Source organism: Aplidium turbinatum, chromosome 10 (genome assembly GCF_918807975.1).
Source record: "Aplidium turbinatum chromosome 10, kaAplTurb1.1, whole genome shotgun sequence".
Lineage (NCBI taxonomy): Eukaryota > Metazoa > Chordata > Ascidiacea > Aplousobranchia > Polyclinidae > Aplidium > Aplidium turbinatum.
The window spans coordinates 26,664,395-26,684,629 of record NC_137481.1 but is presented as its reverse complement, the minus strand read 5'-3'; the positions used below and the strand labels follow the sequence as shown (position 1 = coordinate 26,684,629).

Here is a 20,235-nt window from a genome sequence, read left to right as displayed (position 1 = left end):
CTTCTCTACCGTTTACAGACCAGGAAATAAAAACATTGCACCTGACACCTTCTCTAGAGCAACATCGGCATCTGTGACAACAACATCAGAAGCCGCTTTAAAATTGCTACATGAATCACTTTGCCATCCTGGTATTACACGATTGTGGCATTATATAAAAACGAAAAACCTTCCTTATTCTTTGGAAGCCGTGAAAGCCGTCGCAATGCAATGCAAAGACTGCGCCGAAATTAAAGCAGCTTTTTATAAGCCCAAAGAGCAACAACACCTCATCAAAGCAACCCAACCTTTCGAAAGAATCAGTATGGATTTTAAAGGTCCTGTAGCATCTGCCACCAAGAACAGATACTTGCTGGTGATCGTGGACGAATTTTCTAGATTTCCCTTTGTATATCCATGTGCCGACATGAAGGCATCTACTGTTATCGAAAAATTATGTGATTTATTTTCCGTGTTTGGATTTCCGTCGTATGTCCACACCGACCAGGGTGCAAATTTTATGTCGAGCGAACTGAAAGAGTGGCTGCATGGAAAGGGTATTCCGACCAGTCGGTCTACTAGATACAACCCTCGAGGCAATAGCCAAGTGGAACGATATAACGGCATAGTGTGGAAGGCTATTCTTTTCGTTATATAATTCTATTCGTTACAGTGACATTCAATATGTTTAATTATAAAATAAAAAAAAGTCCACGGACTTTCTGTTCACCCTGTATTTGATAAACAATTCTAGCAGCAACAACCGAGGAAGCACGGTTTCGATGCAGAAAAGTTAGAGTGGTTTTCAACCAGGGTTCCGCGGAACCCTAAGGTTCCACCAGTAAGTCTAGGGGTTCCGCAAGTTTACATTCAAATCCGAGAGTCTATTTTATTATTATATGCATATTGTTTAAATATAATCAAATATTGATTAGGTTTGCCACTATTAATAAATTTGCTACACTTTAACATGTTTGCTGCGATCCTGAATTTTCGTTGTTTGCTTGTGATGCGATTACCTTTAACTTTCTGCTTTTCCCCGAAATTTCGTCGACATGTTTTCTTCACTTCAAGGAGTTCTTACTAATCAAACGATGTTTTTTGCATAAGGCAATTAAATTATTGAGCAGGGTTCCTCGAGCGTTTGGAATGTTTCATTGGGTTCCGTTCCACCAAAAAGGTTGAAAACCACTGGGTTACCCAAAGGCAATTGTTGTTGACGCGACAAGTTCTGACAGGCTTACAATATGCGAATGAAGTGTCAAGATGAATAGGCGCCAGACCAAGCAGAACTATGTGTGCATATAGACACATTGTTTGATGGTTCTCAAATATTTAAAACTTGTAAATATCAGCTAGCTTTAGTTTAGATTAGACATTTCGTCGGTCATCAAAACTGACTTATGAACGATTTAGACGCCTATCGTTTGAGTTTGTGGGGAGGCCAAGTGTATTCCTTTACGAACCTCGGACTACATAGAAAGGCCACCAGAGAGCAGTTAATCGTGGTTTTATCGGACTACAAATAATATTCAGTTACTTCCATATTGTGTTCAAAAATCTACCGTATAGCATAAGATTAAAACGATGGCTTCATATAAAAAAGTACTTCTTATTATGACAAGCATTCACTTACCTGCCAATCTGACAAGTTCTTTGTAATAAGAAACATTTTCGATGACTCTATCATCGTAGCCTCCAGCCATAACCAGATGCACACCACCCCACTCCTCATGACTCAATTCCTCGCGAAGGATGTCTGCTCAACAATCGCTGCTTTGTTACTTTTTGTTTCCAGAAACTTCTAAGTTCATGAGAAATTTAGGCTGAAGGCTCGCGGGATGTCGCGTTATTGGCTGCAGTTCAAACTTTTAGCAGTAAAAAACGTTTGCACAATGGCGCATGCTTGACTCGGCCATCAGAATTGGCGGCGGACTTGCAAGTATGCGATGAAGCAAAAGCAAAAGCAAAGCAGAAGCAAAACAATAAGTTTAGATTTTTCTTAGCAATGATTGAGGACGTTCTCAGTGAGAAGATGGCAAGTGCAGTTTTTAGTTGAAAAGGTGTGTCACTGGTTGGGGTAGGAAATATGAACCGATGTGCAAACAAGTATTAAGTGGCAAGACACAAGTTTGAACAAAAAAATGCCTGAAACGTGTCAATGAGCTGATCTACTAACAGGTAAAAGCAAGTTGATTGTCTATCTTAAAATATCAGCAAAGCCTTCGTTTGATCAGAAAGCACTTTACAAAAACTTTATGCCAAATTCCAAAAACAGAAATGTGAAATACTGGTTCACATAACAAACTTAACGAAGTAAAACACAGCGTTGAAAAGGTCCAAATATATAATTAAAACTATTACGCAAAATCAAATAGCAATGTATTGTATTACTGACATGCTTGCGGTTTTTTATCAATGGCCAAAGTTAACTCTGCCTTCGGATGGCTTTACAGGCGACTGTGGAATAATCATGATTTACAAAAGAAAACTAAAATCATGGTATATCAGGCTGTCGTTTTAACATCTCTCCTATATGGATCAGAATGCTGGGTGCTAATCGCCAGCATGTACGACTCCTGGAACGTTTTCACCAGCGTTGCCTCAGATTTATTCTGAACATTCACTGGAGCAAACATTTCCTAGATACTGAATTCCAACAGGCATCTATCTCTAGCATTGAATCATCTCTGTTAAAAAGACAACTACGTTGGGTCGGCCATGTTTCCAGGATGGACAATCACAGACTCCCCAAGATCACTTTATTCGGAGAGCTTTGCACAAGCCACTGCAATGTTGGTGCCCCTAGGAAGCACTTCAAAGACACCCTAAACAAATCACTGAAATTATGCAACTTAGACACTCGACATTGGATTAACCTTACAGAAGATAGAGATGCGTGGAGGATAACTGTGCATGAGACCGTCTCCAAGTATGAAAAAACGCGTATCACCAATCAAGAGGAAAAGCATCGGAATTTTCCATCATCACCAGTGGCAGGCTTTACAATTACATGTTATCGTTGTGGTCGCGCCTGCCAGTCACGCATCGAACTTTTTAGCAATATAAGAGCTTGCAAATGACTTAACTTTTAAATTTTTAAACTGCTATCTTCGTTCCGAAGTACTGCCATATATACTGGCAGCAACAGATTATCGCGCAGCCGTCTTTCATGCGATTTCCGTTTCAGCTTTGCCCCTTTTACTTTCACCATCAATATTAGAGGTGGGCACCCGCTACTTTTAAAGTAGCGTGCTACCCGCTACCGCTACTTGGACCAAAATAGCGCGCACTACCGCCACCCGCTACCAATTTACAAAAGTAGCGCGCTACCCGCTACTCGGGCCAACGTAGCGCGCGCTAACGCTACTTTTGTCTAAAATGACACTAAGTTAGGAAACACTCTTCAAGTCACTAGTGATGCAAAAATGACCTTGAAAACGAATGTTATCATTTGTTTACACTGTCATTTTAAAGTCGTTATAGAAAACACATTCTAAGGGAAATTTATTGTTACGCATCTTTCAAAAACACAAGCATTTCAAAATGAGAGTCACTAAGTCCTGCCCGCGTTGGCTTTAAGCACATCTTTTCCAGAGAAAAGTCTCTCCACCGCAGCACTGGAAGAAATGGGGGTGTTGTATTTAATAAACAGATGTTTTAACTCGGTATTCGAAAAGCTCAAGGACTTGCTCCTGTCCGAAAAAAAGGCGTCCACAATTGCTGTTTCCTTCTGCACCGATGTTTCACAGGATGGCGCCAACACACCAAAAAATTCATCCTTGGAGTCGTGACTGGTGTTGGTGTCACTCTTCTAAGTATCAACCTGGCTTGATGTCTCTCGCAACAGTCGAATTACATTTGTCTTGACTTTTTCTTGCAGTGTGTCAGCATCATCAGTGGAAACGTAGTGCAGAAATTGTAGCCACGGCGTCTTGAAGGAGGGATGAAGACATGATGCCATAACGTATTTCATGTCGTTGAAGCACTTGTTGAATCGTTTCTTCGCCCCTTCAAAGACTTTCACTCTCAACTCCTCACAGCTCACAAGATCACTGATCTCGGTCAACTTCTTCACGCAAATTGTAATGGTTGAAAGCAAGACTCCGTAATACGCCTTGGACTCGCCCTGGAGAATGTCTAAAGCTTGGCAGATAGGCTTCATCACACGGAGATATTCGCCGAAGTAGTTGACGTCAGCTAGAAATAAATGAGCTGTTTAGAAATAAGACAAACTACGTTGTAACTTCAAAGTTGTAAGCAAAACAAACCACACAAAATTACCCTGTAATGATTTCTTTTAACAAAAACCATCGTGTAAGAAAATTTTATCAGCAACAAATATCTTAGCTAACCATTTGTCAACACTTTTACTTCAATCAATACGATAAAACCTTATTTTCGGACATCTTTATAGCATAGTGGATGACTGATGAAGCAATGCTCACTGCATGTAGTCTATATTCTATAAACTATATACAACTTTACTTCGGCTATTATTAAAATTAAAATGAACATTATCGATTTCATACCTTGATTGCAGCATCGCAGTTCCACACCAAAAAACGAGATTCCCAAAAGACCGAAACTTTGCAACCAAACCCAAGCCTTAAAGCAGCTGGCAGCCATCGCGGACATGGCCGCTAAGTAGTGCTTGAATGACCACCGGTGCTACCTCCTCAGTCGGCCAATTTGGCCGCCGGTTTCTTCAGCTAATTATTTAATTTTGCAATAGAATGATCGTGGATTAACTGTCGAAAATATCTACAGTAGTATCAAAAAGTGACGCAAAACTAGGTCAGCACGTCATAATCACCACTGTTGTATTGTGCGGAAACATTTGCTATTGTATGGAAAATATCCAACTGCGATAACCGGCTATAAGTCTTGTTCAGTGCAGAACACCTTGACTAAGGATATATTCTATCTTCCTATCTGCACCAATGGCGCCTCAAGTTGAGTGAAGCGAAGACGGTGACTTCTGCCTTCCACCTATGTAATAGAGACTCAAACAGGGAAATTAACATCCAAAATAACGGCCGGACACTTCCTTTTGAAGCCACACCCACATACCTTATATGATCGACTGATTCGACTTGATCGGTCACATACCTTATATGATCGGTATGGTTCGACTTGATCGGTCTCTTACATACCACAAACACCTAGAACACTTACGCGGAAAAGTGACAGCTCGCTCTGCTCTCTTGAAACGTCTTGCTGGTACAAGGTGGGGTGCTAGCCCCTCAGTGCTGAGAACAAGTGGTTTAGTCTTAGTCTACGCCCCTGCTGAATACTGTGCTGCTACTTGGTGCAGAAGCGCCCATACTGACCTTGTCGATGTGCCAATCAACAACTGCCTGCGAACTGTCACAGGTTGCCTCCGTCCAACTCCAACTGACTGCTTGCCTGTCCTTGCAAACATTGAGCCAGCTGCACTAACATTGAGCCAGGTGCCAACGTGCTGTTCTTTCCCTGAGCCGTAAAGCCCTAAACCCTGGCCATCTGCTACACGCAACCACGCTGAGATGTCCACCAAAGCAGCGGCTAAAAGCAAGAAAGCCATTTGTACGCGCTGCACAAGACCTTCTGACAGCCTCTGGTGGAAGCCCTAGCAAACAGTGGTGCCACGCGGCGTGGAGTGAACAAATGATCAAGCAGCACATCCCCACTACGCCAAGTGTTCAGATCCCCGCCCAAAAACCAGCTGGGCCATGGCCTCTTTAGACTTGCCTCATCAAGGCGTAACCGTTTGCTCACTGGTGTTGGACGCTATGGTGCAGACATGCTGCGCTGGGGCTTGGCAGAGAGTGCTGCTTGTGAGTGTGGTGAAATGCAGACGGCGGCCCACATTATCAAGGATTGCCGGCTATACAGACCACCTCATGGTATGGAAGGCCTAGTTTCTATAGATGACAACACCAGGCAGTGGCTAACCAACGGATGCCCTGACATATACAGTAGAATTCGCCTATAACGGCACCTCTAGGGGATTTGCAAAAACTGACGTTATAGCCGAATTGACGTTATAGACGAACTACCGCAAACTATTCCACAACTGTCTTTTGATTAAAGAAAGAGGTGTATAATCCAATCAGGGTTACTGTGTAGCCTACCGGTACCACCAAACTGACAAAAGTCACGCAGAAAATACAGTAAACAAAGAAATTGTTTAAAATAATAACCTACAGCGAAAGGTACAGGAAATTTGCGCAATAGGCTACAGCTCGTTGCATACAGTAGTAGAGAAGTTCATTGTTTATTAGCGAAAAAGGCATTGATCTTGAGCTGTTTCGGTTTTGACACACCTGTAGACTAGAGTGTAGAGCTGCTTTTTACACGTATTAGTTTTTCACGCGGGAAAAAAAAGTTAATTAGTTTATACAGTACTGCACGTACAACTGTTGCTTTGAGTTGTTTAAAGGTCAGCTGTAGAGCTGCTTTTTACACGTGATAGTTTTTCACGCGGGAAAAAGGTTAATTCAGTTAAAGTCCCTGCTGAGAACGACGTAGCAAAATAAATGGAAGACATTTTGCAAGCAGCAGCGCTAATTGGATTAAAAGACTGACCGTTCGTGGTGAAGGTGATGGCTTAAAGTGACGTTATAAACGAACAAAATACGTCTGGGGACTAATAAAGGGTGCTGTTACACGCGAATTGGCGTTATAGGCGATGCTGTTGTAGCCGAACTACAATGTATGTAAAAGATAGGAATTCTGCCGGGACCGAGCGAAATGTGACGTTATAGGCGAATTGACGTTATAAACGAAGCCGTTATAGGCGAATTCTACTGTAGCGACAACACGAGAGAAGAGAGAAGAAGTCTTGTTTGTAATTCCCGATGTTTATTTTAACAAAGTGTTAATCCGAAGTGCTAATTTACATTGGCTGGCAATATTGTCTTTTTTATGTTGATTCAATGTTGTCGGACATTGAATCGTTGTTAAAAAGGAGAAGTACCCAGACAACAAAATTCGTCATTTTTACCCTGATTTAACCACTGCAAATGTAGAATCAATGTAAAAATGACGGATTTTGTTGTCTGGGAAGGTTAGTTGACATCCGAGGGGAAAACACGTGTCTTCAGAGTTGAGAAATGTTTCCGCTGTGGGTTAGTGACTTCACAGTTCACACCCTAAATGGTGACATCATAACGGTATAAATGGTCAGGTTTTTATAAAAGGCGGTATGCAGTTGAAACAATTTAGTGTCGTTAGATGGTCCCGCAATACCGGATTAACAATCCCGATGAAGCAGTTATTGCGTGGTACAACGATTCTATAGCAGGACGCCCAGACTTCAATGTTCAATAACACTAAGTGATCATTTTGGCATTGTTGCAAGTTTAATTCTATTTACTTGTGCTATCGTTATTTTGTAATTTGGCCTCCAAGCACGCAGATTTGGCCGCCGAGAAGGAGCTCTCGGTAGGCCACGATGGCTGCCGGACAAAAACACGAGTTTTAAGGCCTGCAAACCGATCATATAGGATTATAGGTTATATAATATAACTGCTTGACCACGCCAGTGTTGCGAAAAAAACGAGTATTTTTTACTTTAAATTAAAAAGTAGCGGGTAGCGGGAGTGCGACTAAAAAAAAGTAGCGCCTCTCCCGCTACTTTGGAAAAAAATAGCGCCGCTACTGCAGCCGCTACTCCAACTAAAAAGTAGCGCCTCTACCGCTACTTTTACCAAAATAGTAGCGGCGCTACAAAAGTAGCACGCTACTGCCCACCTCTGATCAGTATGTACGTCCAAACATCGAACACATTCTTACTGCGGAATCTTTAATTTTTGGAAAGTCCTGACAGCTCAGTTGGTTTGCGCGTGACTTCGTGAACGAAGAAAATTCAAGATCAAGCGGCGCTGGTTCGACTCTTGGGGTGTGCACTTGAGCAACGCATTCTAAGGGCTGCTCTCCATTCAGCGGCACCTAATGGATGGAATAACTCCCCGACAACGACGCTTTAACAATCGGAAACTTCACTCTGCCAATCTCGATCCCCACCAGCTGCGGCATACTGGCCAGGGTATGATAGAGCAGCCTACTTTTAAAGCACGTTTCCAAGCCTTAAAAGTGGAACGGCGAACGCCATTCCACCATCGTCACAGGACTTTTTCATCCAGAAACAACTTGTGTATGCGCGTGATTTTGCTTTAAATGAGGGAGGGTTGCACAAGACTTTAACCTCAATCTCTCAACTCAGGTTTCAGAATCGAATGGCAAGACATGGTCAAGACAATTGGGTGCAGCAGTAAATTAATCATGGCATCTTTCATGTCATGTCATGCTCTTAGGCACGTCCTGCAACAATGATACTGGCCACTGGGTGGTGCATTTCTGTCCGTTAAACTACATCGATGATGAGTTTCTTTTGCACAGTTTGTCATATATCCAATATGCACCTTGCTTAGTATTACGTCTCCTTTCTTTTATATTAAAACAGGTCATAAATAGAAAATAATAACAGTGCATTTGAAGATATATTGCAAAATGTGACAAAGATAAAACTCAAATATAATTTATATCAGTAATTGCCTTGAGTCTTCTGCTATGAAGGTTCATGCAGTGTCGAGAACATACAAAGTGGCAGATTCCGCTTTTACCAATTCTAAGAAAAACTTATCCAAATTTTATAAGCGCTGAAATATTCATAAAAACTTCTTGCTAAATTTATTCATCACATAGATTGAACTAAGAAACTTTTCAAAGTAATGTTTCTAATCGAAGACATTGGTTAAATCAAAACTCGACCATACCAAGAGCAGTGATGGCAAGACGGAGATTTTTCTTTCGTTCAAAACGATTGATTGATAAAAATACATGGCGAGAACTCTTCGGAATGGTGTTAGCATGAACAGTGAGCGGGCCTCTCAAAGCCCTGTCGAAAGCAGCTGTGTGAAGGCTCGGATGGAGAACGTGGGTTTCCATATCACTCAGTGAAGGAAAGGCTTGGCGAAATATTTGTGCTAAAATAAAATGCTTTAAAATATCCATTTCTTCAGTAAATGGATAACTTGTAGTTTTAATTTAATTTTAGTAAATTTAATTTTAAAATAATTTTAGTAGTTTTTAGTTAAATTTTAGTAAACTTCAGTAAAATTCAACTTAGTAAATAACAAGGATTGGTATCTAAAAACAGTATTGCTTAACTCTATCTTAATACAAGCTGTTTTCGTACGCGGAAAGCACGTCAAGGGCTATCTTAGCCCCATGCTAATTAAGCGCTAATAACGGGAGCTATGAAAATCACAGAGCCAAAATATTTGACCTATTGTGTGTATAGAAATTAAATTCTTACCCAACAAATTCATTGAAATAAAGTGTTTGAGATAAAAAGACGTCAGTTTTATTCTACTTTCCGAAAAATAGCTTCAAAATTGAAATTTTTTAACTTAAAGCAGGGGTCACCAACCTTTTTTGCATGCGGGCCACTTTAGCACTAAGAAGAGCTGTGTCGGGCCGCACTAATAAAATTTTAGGTTGGTTGACTCTTATGCTAGAAAAGAACGCATTTCGTACCCAGTAGCCTATCCAGTGTTACATGTTAATATTTATCTTAGAATGCCGCAGCAAAAAAATTAGTCGAACAACGCTACTGCCACATCAAGCTCCTTTAACCAGTTAAGTGCGTATGACGGAATATCACGTCATGGAAAATTTTCCTTACAGTGCGTATGACGTGATATCACGTCAAGGCGGGGTCTCACTACAAAGCGTTGTGCAGCTGTGACGTTTTGTTTTTTTTCGTATGAGAAGTTGTTGCGTTATCACGTTAAAGGTTTATTCTCAATCTCTGTATCTTTAGAATTTTTGTTTTCATAGATTTAAGAGGATTAATGCAAGATTTAATGCCGCCTCCACTCCTCTCATGATTTACATTATAAATTAGTCAGTTATAGTTCAACTCATTTGTCCCTTATCGCTATAAAAACAAGTTTTAGATTTCTATGTTTTAGATATTTCACGGTTGGCTAAATACACATTGGATGTTATTGGCAATGTTCTAGCCAAGAATTGGTATAACTGCGTGCAAATGAAGAGTTATCTAACAAATATAGCTTAGGCTACCTGGCGTAGCACAGAATGCAGATTGAGAAAGGGAAGCAAGTATAGGCCTACTTGTAAAGCTAATGATAACTTTTTGGTAACGTTTCAGAATAACCACAAGTTTAGGTACATAAATATAGCTAAATTATGGCTTCTAGGCGTAAAAGAATATGTTTGTCTGATATGACTGAAGAAGATATTGATGAGCTTCTTGCTTCAAGTTCAGATGAGGATGATAGTGACGTCATTGATATGAGGCCATTATGACGTCATTGATATGACGTCATCATATTGCAGCTATTTTCAAAGATAATTTCAAACTGAACATTTTATTAATAGATTGTTTTGCTGTAGCTTCAACACAAAAAGTGTCAGAGTCGATTGAAATTAACCACTTAAAATTGCGAAAAATAATTCCGCACTGTGCGGTCGACCAGCGAAATTTAATTACGCACTTAACTGGTTAACAACACTTTTGACTTCTTTAACAATGCCTAATAAACAAGGCCACTTGTCTTGCACACTGGCACTTGCAGCGAGGCGAACGGTTTCATCAGAATATTCATCGCCAAGCAAGAGTGGTGTCGTCACTTCGCTTCACAAAAGATATCTTGCAATTAACAGTTTCAGTAAACAAGGAAATGTTTGACACATTGCAATACAAGCAACAACAGTAACCTGCAAACATATTAGTGAAAAATAGGCTCCAATAACAGGGAGAAAGAAACCAGGCACCATAAAACAAACGCTTGTGGAAATCACCGAAAAAACGTTTCTATTGTAACTCATGAACAGTGTTCCTTCCAAAAAAGCAATGAATTGGTTTTTCATCCTTTTTGTGAGAGTCTCTAAAACCGTCTTTTTTTGATTATTATTATTAAACAGCTGTCACTTGCGGTGCTTATCAGCATAGCAAGAATTGTTGATTAACAACATTTTGCAGTAGCTACTAAGCTAAATATTTTCGTATTACAACCAGAAAAGGTCTTTAAATTTTTGAAAATATAGTATTTAGCAAATTTATTATAAATTGAGTTTGCACACTGACCTATTTTGCCAACAAAAACTTACATAAAAGGAACACTGCTCATGAAACACAATAACTGTGAAACCATACGCGCCGACTTCCGGGGGGGCGGCGCCCCCCGTAAATTTATGGTTGAGGGGCAACAAAAATGTCTATTACAAGTGGTGATTCAAAGATAAAATACTTCGCGAAAAAGATTTAGATCATTTAAACGGATTTAAAGAATGCCGAAAGCGAAAAACAGCCTAACGTTGCTCTTGACTGCAAAACAGCAGCTGATCGCATGGCTTTCTCTGGAACGTAAATTACTGAGATGCGCACGTTCACAGTCACACACTGCTTATCTTCCCGTGCGTTAGGAGCAACTTCAAAGTCAAAACGCGTGGTAGCAAAAAAGCGAATGCGAAGTTGAATGTTTATTCTCATTTCACGAGTTATCCAAGCGTCCATTAGATTTTTTTGTGACTTCAAATATGAAATCGATTTTAGCAAACTTAATCGAGTTGAAATTACGACACAACAAACAATTACGTGAATACAGCTTAAAGAAAAAATGCATTTTTCAAAACTGTCATCCGTGTTTTGCTTCAATAAGCACTATATTGATGTAAATATTGTGAAAATATATACATCACATACACTCATCAATATACACTCATCTATATGAAATATGACACTCCTGCACTACCGTGTAGCCTATACTCGAGTATAGGTCAATCTCGTATACGTCGAACCCCTACTTTTGAGCCGAAAATTGGTATTATTTCCTTCACCCGTGTATAAGTCGAATAGCTTATTCCGACACTACCATTCGATGGTTCATCTAAGAATTGGGATTGACATGAGGTATGGAAATTTCAAAGTAGATCGTAGTGTAACTTACGCTGTTGGAATAGTCACGTAACTATTCACGGCAATATTAAGTAAACCAACTAAATTAGACGCGCTGTTTTCAACGAGGTCTTCCAGCTGTGAGATCAATTATGATTGAACAGAACGCATTGTTTTGTTCGCAATGTGTGAGAAAAGGTGTTTAATGAGCTTGGTTGCAGGTTTGCCTGCATTAACGACGTCTTTTACCGCTATTATCACCCAGCTAACCTGACATCATCGTTTTATGCGCCCGCTAAGGTTTGACATCGACTTCAACGATCATGGAATGTTACGTAATAAGAACGATTATATCTTACATGCAAAAATAAAAAAATCGATCTCTTAAAACAACTCTTTCCGCTGTTTTGTCTCGTGAGCTTTGCATATTGCTCAACAAGTGCATAAAGTTTAGAATTGACAAGAAATCATTAAAATTGAAAATTAAGGTTGAATCACTGCAAATAAACGTATTCAAAACTTTGCTTCCGCCGACGCCATTTCACCTTCCGTAATCTACGTCGGCAATTTCCAGCAGCAAAAATGCGTTCATTTTGTAAACTGCCTGGAAAAAACAGCTTGTTCCGTGTATAAGTTCAACCTGTCTTTTTGAGGTGAACATCACTTGCGAACATCTCGACCTATACTCCGACAGTATTCGACTATAAAGACTTTCGATAAAAAACAAGAGAAAACACTTCGCCGTTGTTGACGCTTTGAAGGTAAGTAATTAGCAAAACGAGGTTAATAAAAGTGATAGCTGATCATGATTTTTTGCGTTTTATTTCGATAACTTCACTGTCTTGATCGTTGTTATGCCCTCGCACGAAAAGGAAATTAATCGGCTTGTTTTTTAACTGTTCCAATTATGACCTAACAATATCAATTTTTTACGTCTAGGCGTCCTGCATGTGTAAAACTAATCGTTTCAAGCAGCGGTTTTAATAAATTCGGTTTGCGACCTAGGTGTCAGTATAAACAAGACAGTAAGCTTAATCAAAGACTATTTTAATTGAGTAAAATAGCGTTACGGTTATGACGTCATCACCTTTCTCACCCCCCAAGGTTTTTTGAAAAGTCGGCGCCTATGTGTGAAACACACAATAGTGTTTACATGAAATTTACAAACTTAAAATAAGCAACTTTATGCCCACAAACAATTTCGAAAACAGACGTTTTAGTCAATCACTGGGACAGTGTGGTTGGACATCGCATTAGAATAACTTTAAGCGACCTCCACCTAGAACTACAATCTGATTGGTCGGTCGGTAGAATCGTATGCAAAGCGAAAATATGCTTCCCGGAAAGTATTTTTTGCCTTCATGCTCTTTAACTCCTCAAGAAAAGTATTTTTGGTTATACTTGTACGCTGATACCTTCCGCGGGCCGCAAACAACAGCGTGGCGGGCAGCATGCGGCTCGCCAGTTGGTGACCCCTGACTTAAAGTGATGCTAAACTAAACAAAAAATTACTTTTTCTCTTAAATATAAGGCGTTTTTGGGCGTTTTTACATTTCAAAGTATTTGCACTAATGGACGCTCTTGGCTTACGCCAATTAAGCACTTTATTGGAGGCACCTTGCTATGCATTGCGCAAAGCTCACTGCTTGAAGTTTGAGCACTTTGACAGTAGTACTGTAGGAAAATGTCACATGGAGGTATATATCTCCATGGCCATTCCAGTGTACCTTCTGCACTGAGGAGACCGGAAGGTCGAAACGGTGTGCACTGTCTGCAGTTACACTAAATTATATATATCTAGCATTGCACGAAAATGTCTAGCCATCTGAGACAAAATGATTATTGTGACGGGCAGGAAGGTAGAAAAATTACCAGTGTAGGTTTAGAAAATTCGCAAAGAACACAAACTAAAAGCCAAGAAATTTCACATTTCTAGCATATTTCCTTCTGAGAACTGAGAAATATTTCACTACTAGAGTTGGGCATCCTCATAAAACCCCGCGTCGCTACAGATAGGGTTAAACAATAAGCACAATGTCTAACATGGGAGTTAGTCATTAAAGGATGGGAAGAAATTTAAAAATTTAACTACAATAACTAACAACCGACTTAAAAGCGGTCTGTGCATCAAAAACTTCATGAAAAAGACAGTGAAATTGTATAAGACAATCCTTTAACCTTTATATCCCTTCTGAATCCCTCATTTTTTGTTTATTTTTTTAAGATACCGTACCCAGCTTTTAGATAGGTCATAACTTAAAACAAATGAATGTTTCTTTTTGAGAAATATTTGTCGCTGAAATGAAAACAGAGAAGTGAGTGACAAGGAGACGTCGGGCAGGAAGGAAAGCATGAAAGAAAATAACAAGAATCATGTGTGACAGAAAGGTGTCAGAAAAGATTAAAGGAAAATTTTATAAAGCAATGGTAAGACCAGCAAAATTGCATGGAATGTAGGCGGTAGCCCTGACGAAAACACAGAAAGGGAAAATGCAAGCTGGCAAAAAATGAAAATGTTGCGATGGCCTCTGGGGCTGGCAAAGCAGGACCGAGTAAAATTGAAATCATAAGAAAACAAACGCAATTTGCAGAGCTGAAAGAGACACGCCTAAGTAGTTAGGCCCCGTCGTAAGGAGAGACAAAGATTATGTCGGAAGCGGAAGTGGCACTCCTTTACTTTACACCAAATAAAATGCTTCAACAACTACTCATCCACATTGGAGTGGCATTCAGGTTCAACTTGGTCTCATCATCGTCCGGTTTGCATGTAAACGATGAATGCATTGAAAGCCATCGTTTATCACAACATCAACACATAATATAATTTCCTGATTCTCAAGTGAATCATACGTGTAAAAACGTTCATGAAAATACTTCAAATTCAAGTTTGATCATCATCCAGGCCTCGAAATTCCGGCGGTCATGGCGGACATGACCTCCGGAATGACCTCGAATGTCCGCCGAAGCCGACTCATTGGTCGGTCATAAATGACCGCCGCAAAATTCTTGACAAAAATAGAGCTAATGCAGCAAAAATATATTTTAAATTTGAATTGTTACAATTGTTTGTTTAACGCGAACAAATACGGAGCTGAAACAATAATAGTACGGGCAATTGCTTTAAAGATCACATTAGAGTGGCGTGGTTAACGAGCTGATGGCAAAAGTAGCCATTTTTACATCATTTCAACGCCTTGCAATGTTGCCTTAAAATAAAGTTGTCTGAACTTTTCGGTAGGATATGTATTCTAATTTCAACAATGAGGATTATTGCGTTACATTGATCGTTTGTTAAAAAGAAACGTCACAGAGAAGCAAGTCTCAGCTGGGTTCCGCACGTGCTTAGGCGAATGTGGCGACCGTATCCACGCTGATGCTGATAGAAATAGAATTTCTGCACAGAAGGGAGTGTGTTAGACTAACACTATTGTGTTAGTTAGTTAACACTAACACTATTGAGGGCTAACACTATTGAGTCACTGATGCGCATTTGTCTGGACGGTCCTGAGCTGGAGATTTACGATCCCACGCCGGCAGTAATCGCTTGGCACAACGATTCTATAACGCGAAAACCACGGAATAAGTGATCGTAGTTGCTTTTGTAATAAGGAAATTTGGATTGTTGTTTTCAATTGTGTTTATTGCGTCGTTACACGACTGTCATTAACGCACTGATTTATTTGCAAGCAATCTGCTCCAGTATACTTCAGGGCCGGTTAATTAAGCCATAAACTATTGCAGAGTTATTCTGTTGTAGAAAATCTTCTACAAACACGACTACCGTACACAATACTGTAGTGTGATTTTGTGCAAAATCTACATGCAAAAATATGTCCGGTTGAGATATTAAATGTCCGCTGAAAGGGCCAGTCCGGTAGGACATGCTTGACCGCCGGAAAAAAGTACAAATTTCAAGGCTTGTCATCACTTTGAGTTGTGAGAGTCCAAGTGAGGTGCTACCCTCCTAACGGCCTGCCGGCTTCTAAAAGCCAACATTTCTCTACTGCATTCCTAGACAACAAAACAATCGTTTATTTACATTGATTGAATGTGTTAAATTGGTTGAATCAATGTAAAAAAAGCGATTGATTTGTTGTCTGGGTTGGTATTTGAAACAAATTTTTTCTCCAGTCGCGTTCCTATTCCATACGTTTTCTCCACATTCGCAGCTGTTTTTCACAAACAAGGCAAAGTCTCTCACTACGAGAAATAGGCTATTGCTGATAAAAGTTTCGCAAAAAAGTTTGAGCGTCAACTTTGATAAACCCGAAGACTAGCTCTAGGTTTTATCAAAGCTCTACATGGGTCTAGCTCTAGCTCTAGTTCTAGTTCTAGCTCTAGCTTTAGCTCTAGTTCTAGCTCTAGCTCTACATGGGTAGCAGGGCATATAACTGCAAATACGTTTCAGGTCTTTGTTTGAGTTGTTATTACCTAAGTGCAGACTTGGACAACTAGATAATTCTAGTTGTCAATTTCGATGAATTAGGGCAAAATGTTAGTAATTCTAATTCTAATCTAATTTGGTAAAAACTTATTTATTCTAATTCTAGTTCTAATCTAATCACCGGTTTTGCTAAAAATTCTAGTAACTTGTCCAACAGTGTTTTTCAGCAAATGAAAGGAAACCTCATGCAAGGAAAATGCAATAAAATGATCAAGATCAAAGTGCATACTATTATTCCATCACTTAAGTAGCTAAGTCATTAAAAACTCGATTAGCTCATCAATTCACTTACATCACAATGTCTATTATGACGTAAATGGTTTTGGTGCAGTGATGGGAGAATGACACTTTGAGCTTTGATCCAGAGTTGCCCATGAGCTGCCATATTAGCGTTTTTATCCAAATAGCAAAAAAAATATGTGACGACTGCATCAAACTAATTCTAATCTAGTTTAAATTCTACTCTAGTTTACGAAAACTTAGCTAGCTCTAAAGTCTAGTCTAATTTGTAAAAACTATAATAGCTCTAACTATAATTATAAGCTAATTTCAAAAAGCTAAAAAACTTCTAGTTGTCCAAGTCCGCCTGAGTGGACGCAAAAAACGATGTTAATTAAATACAAGATTTTTAAAAACACGAATTTTGAACTGATTTTCTTTGCTGCCGGGCGCAAGAAGTTACCTACCGCAAAGAAGCTCTGGTAGGCCATGCTTGGTCGCCGGAAAAATAAAGGAGCTTAGAGGCCTGTAGTGCAGTTATCATGAACTCATTGAGCACAGTTTCTAATAGACAGTTATGTTCGATTTGTTTTGTTTGTCGTATCCAGGCTTAAATTTGTGTAAAGGATGACTGCCTTTTTATGGTTCTTTAACGGAGAAGAGTTACTCGCAATCTGCTTTCAGCTTAGAAAATTCAAGAAATTTGGTTTGGGCCTTAACAATCTACTCATCCAGTACCAACATTTAATTACAAATAAATTACTGAAATGTTTGTGAACAATCAAAAATTACAGTCAGTGCTTTATGATGTCACAATACAAGCGTGCTCAATAAAGAAATCCTGCTTTGCCTGTGTACCCTCCTGCTTTGAGCGTCAGTTTAAACTTGACGACAGTAAAGAAATTATAAAACTTTTGTAACTCTATGTTTGACTGATTTCTCACATAGTATTGCTTCAATGAGGTTCCGCTTATCTGACAGCAAATCGTCTAGTTTGTTTAATTTACTGGCATAGCCGTTTGATAGCAGTTAATTGTAGGATAATGCAAAAAAAACACTGAACTTTAAGTATAGTTTGCTGCAAATATCGTAAAACTGCTAACTAGTTGTTTAAAAACAATTAGCTAGATTCTTCATTATCAGATTAACCCAAAAACCTGGATTTCTATCAGCATCAGTATACTTGAAACTCTTCTTTTGCGCCGTCTGTTTGATGTTTTGACGCCAAACAAACAAAAATTAAACAAAAACGAAGTAGCTTTCGAGATGAACAAAGTAAACCTGTAAAATGGCTATTGACCAGGAGGAGGTGAGCCATCCCAGTCGTCCTCTCCTCTATCCAATCTAGTGGCCTCCGATACAACCACTTGAAGAAATTTTGTCGGTTGGTCAAAAACTTATCAGGAAAGTGACAGTAAAACACCACCCTGGCGCTGGTCCCCCACCTGCATAGATTAAAGGACAAGAACAGGTAAAAACTAAATGCAAAAAAAATAATCATTGCAAAAATAGAATTATTAATCCCTTACTCCAGTGCTTCTCAACCTTTAGTTTTGGCGACCCAAATATTAAAGTTAAATTAATAGCGAAGATTTGGCGACCCTATTTCCAAAACTACATTTAGCACAACGCTCTGTAGGCTATGCATGAAAAATGAACCACACTCATATATAACACGATTAAACATAACAACAAAATGTCGAATTTAATTAATACGAGCCTTGACTTTGTATTGTTTCAAAAAGTTTGTCAAAATTTGGGGTTATCTTGCTCAGTGCCAATCTCATGTCATCTTCAGGTTGAAGACAATTTCTCTCCTTTGTTTTGATGTGAGCGCAGAAAACCCGCTCTCACACAGGCAGGTAGTAAAATATGGCAGGAGAGCTTTTACTGCGTGCGTGCCAACAACAGTCTTTTCATTCTTGACTTTTGTCCAAAATTAACCAAGGGTTTCTTTCTGTAATTCCTCTTGAAACCCAAAAATGCTTAGGTAGTTTTCAGGTAAGGTATCAACATCAATAGCAAATTTTAAGGATAATGAAGTCAAATTCTCGTATCAATGAACCCAAATAAGTTACCCACAAGCTGGACATCGTCAAAGCCTAACTCCGTACCTTCCAGTAAGCTAATTTCAAAACAGTAAATGATGCTGTTTCTGGGACGCGATCTTCCTCTGCAACAACTTTAGCTTTTCCGTAAAAGCAATCAGTTTTTCAGATACATTGACCAACATTACAGTAGCCTATGTTTGGTTCTTGCAAAAATATATTCAAGATGTTCAGTAGCAAAAATATATCAGAAAGATAGGCTACGCCACAAACAAAATCCACTTTTGATCAGCAAACTTTTCTGCCAAGCTATGCTTCTTGTTTATCAAAAATTCCTTCACCTCCTTGTGCAGAGTTACAAATCTCTCTAGTACTTTGCCACGAGATAACCATCTCACATTAGAAAAGTAGCCTACAACAGATGTATTATATGCATTCTGCATTAAAAATCTTCGCATAATTTTTGCGAAGATTTTATAATCTTATTTTGCAAAGATCAAGTTTTTGTGTGGTTTTTGAAGCAATTAATTGTTACAATTCCCTAGTCTAGTGTGTAGCCTACTATTGTGTACACTTCACCGCAAAATGTGTGTGGTAAAACCGTAGGGTGAAACTTGCGGCATAGTTTGAATAGTGGAAATTACGAAAACTAAAGTAGTGGTAGGCAGTTTAAACTTTGCTCAAGAGATATTATCTTTTATCACCACATCTTGCAGCAACCCAGCCAAATGAAACGGCGACCCAGTTTTGGGTCGCGACCCAGGGATTGAGAAGCACTGCCTTACTCAGTAACCTGTTTTGGCAACATTTAACAGTCAACACGATATCCCAGTAAACACTGGTGAAATGGAGAAATTAAAGCAGAGTGTATGAAGTGAATCAGACAACAATTTAACAATACTATGATTTCTGGAGGAAATCTGTCGATCTGTTTAACTTACCTTAAAATTGGAATACATACTGAAATTTGATCACAAAAGATAACATCAGGTGACAGACGTGATACAAAGACAAGATAAAGAGCAAGATATATCATTCGTGCATAAGCCAGCAGGGCATGAAACATGCCAAATATGTGGAGTGGGATCCAATCGCCAACCATAGTCACAGAAAATGAACCATCTTTCGTTTCTGCAAAAACAAACACAGTTTAAGCCCGAGATTTAAGAACGAGATGTTCGGTAATTTGTTTTGCATTGCAAATGGGTTTTGGAACAATCTAATTTGGTATTGTCCAATTCTGGAAGAAAATACTTCTTCTTCTATCGAGTTTTCTAAATTTGGTTGATACACCACAGATTGACACATTCTTGCGCGACGGAGTTGTATGTTGAAAGGTCCCACTTGCTGCACTGGGTGGTAAGTTGAGGGCACAGAAGATGGTCCGCTATTTACTTCTGAAACTGCTTTTACAACGGATTTGCCAAAAGGTGGATTATTATCAAAGGCTTAATTAGGGGTGTTCAATTTCGATTTTCGATTTCGATTAAGGTGATATTCGAAATTCGTTTTCGTATCAGCCATATTCGAAATTATAGCCGCCCTTTCGGCTGAACGCGGTTGAAAGTAACGCGAGTGACACGAAATCTGTCTTGTCGCATTTTGCAACCGAAAAAAGACTTCGACGCATGTGC

The 20,235-nt window shown here is 39.3% G+C and overlaps 1 protein-coding gene across 2 annotated transcripts in view; it reads right to left on the bottom strand.

The window, feature by feature from the left end:
- Positions 1–20,235, bottom strand: part of LOC145778175 (alpha-1,3/1,6-mannosyltransferase ALG2-like) — a 44,999-nt gene that overhangs the window by 7,941 nt on the left and 16,823 nt on the right. The window contains exons 2-5 of one of the 2 annotated variants that reach the window (XM_082589609.1): positions 19,543–19,732; positions 17,835–17,998; positions 8,742–8,951; positions 1,616–1,738 (exon numbers count right to left, since the gene is read on the bottom strand). In XM_082589609.1, the coding sequence (XP_082445735.1) occupies positions 1,616–1,738; positions 8,742–8,951; positions 17,835–17,998; positions 19,543–19,732 (687 nt within the window). The remainder of the gene's footprint in view (positions 1–1,615; positions 1,739–8,741; positions 8,952–17,834; positions 17,999–19,542; positions 19,733–20,235) is intronic. The other variant, XM_082589610.1, reaches the window with a different exon arrangement.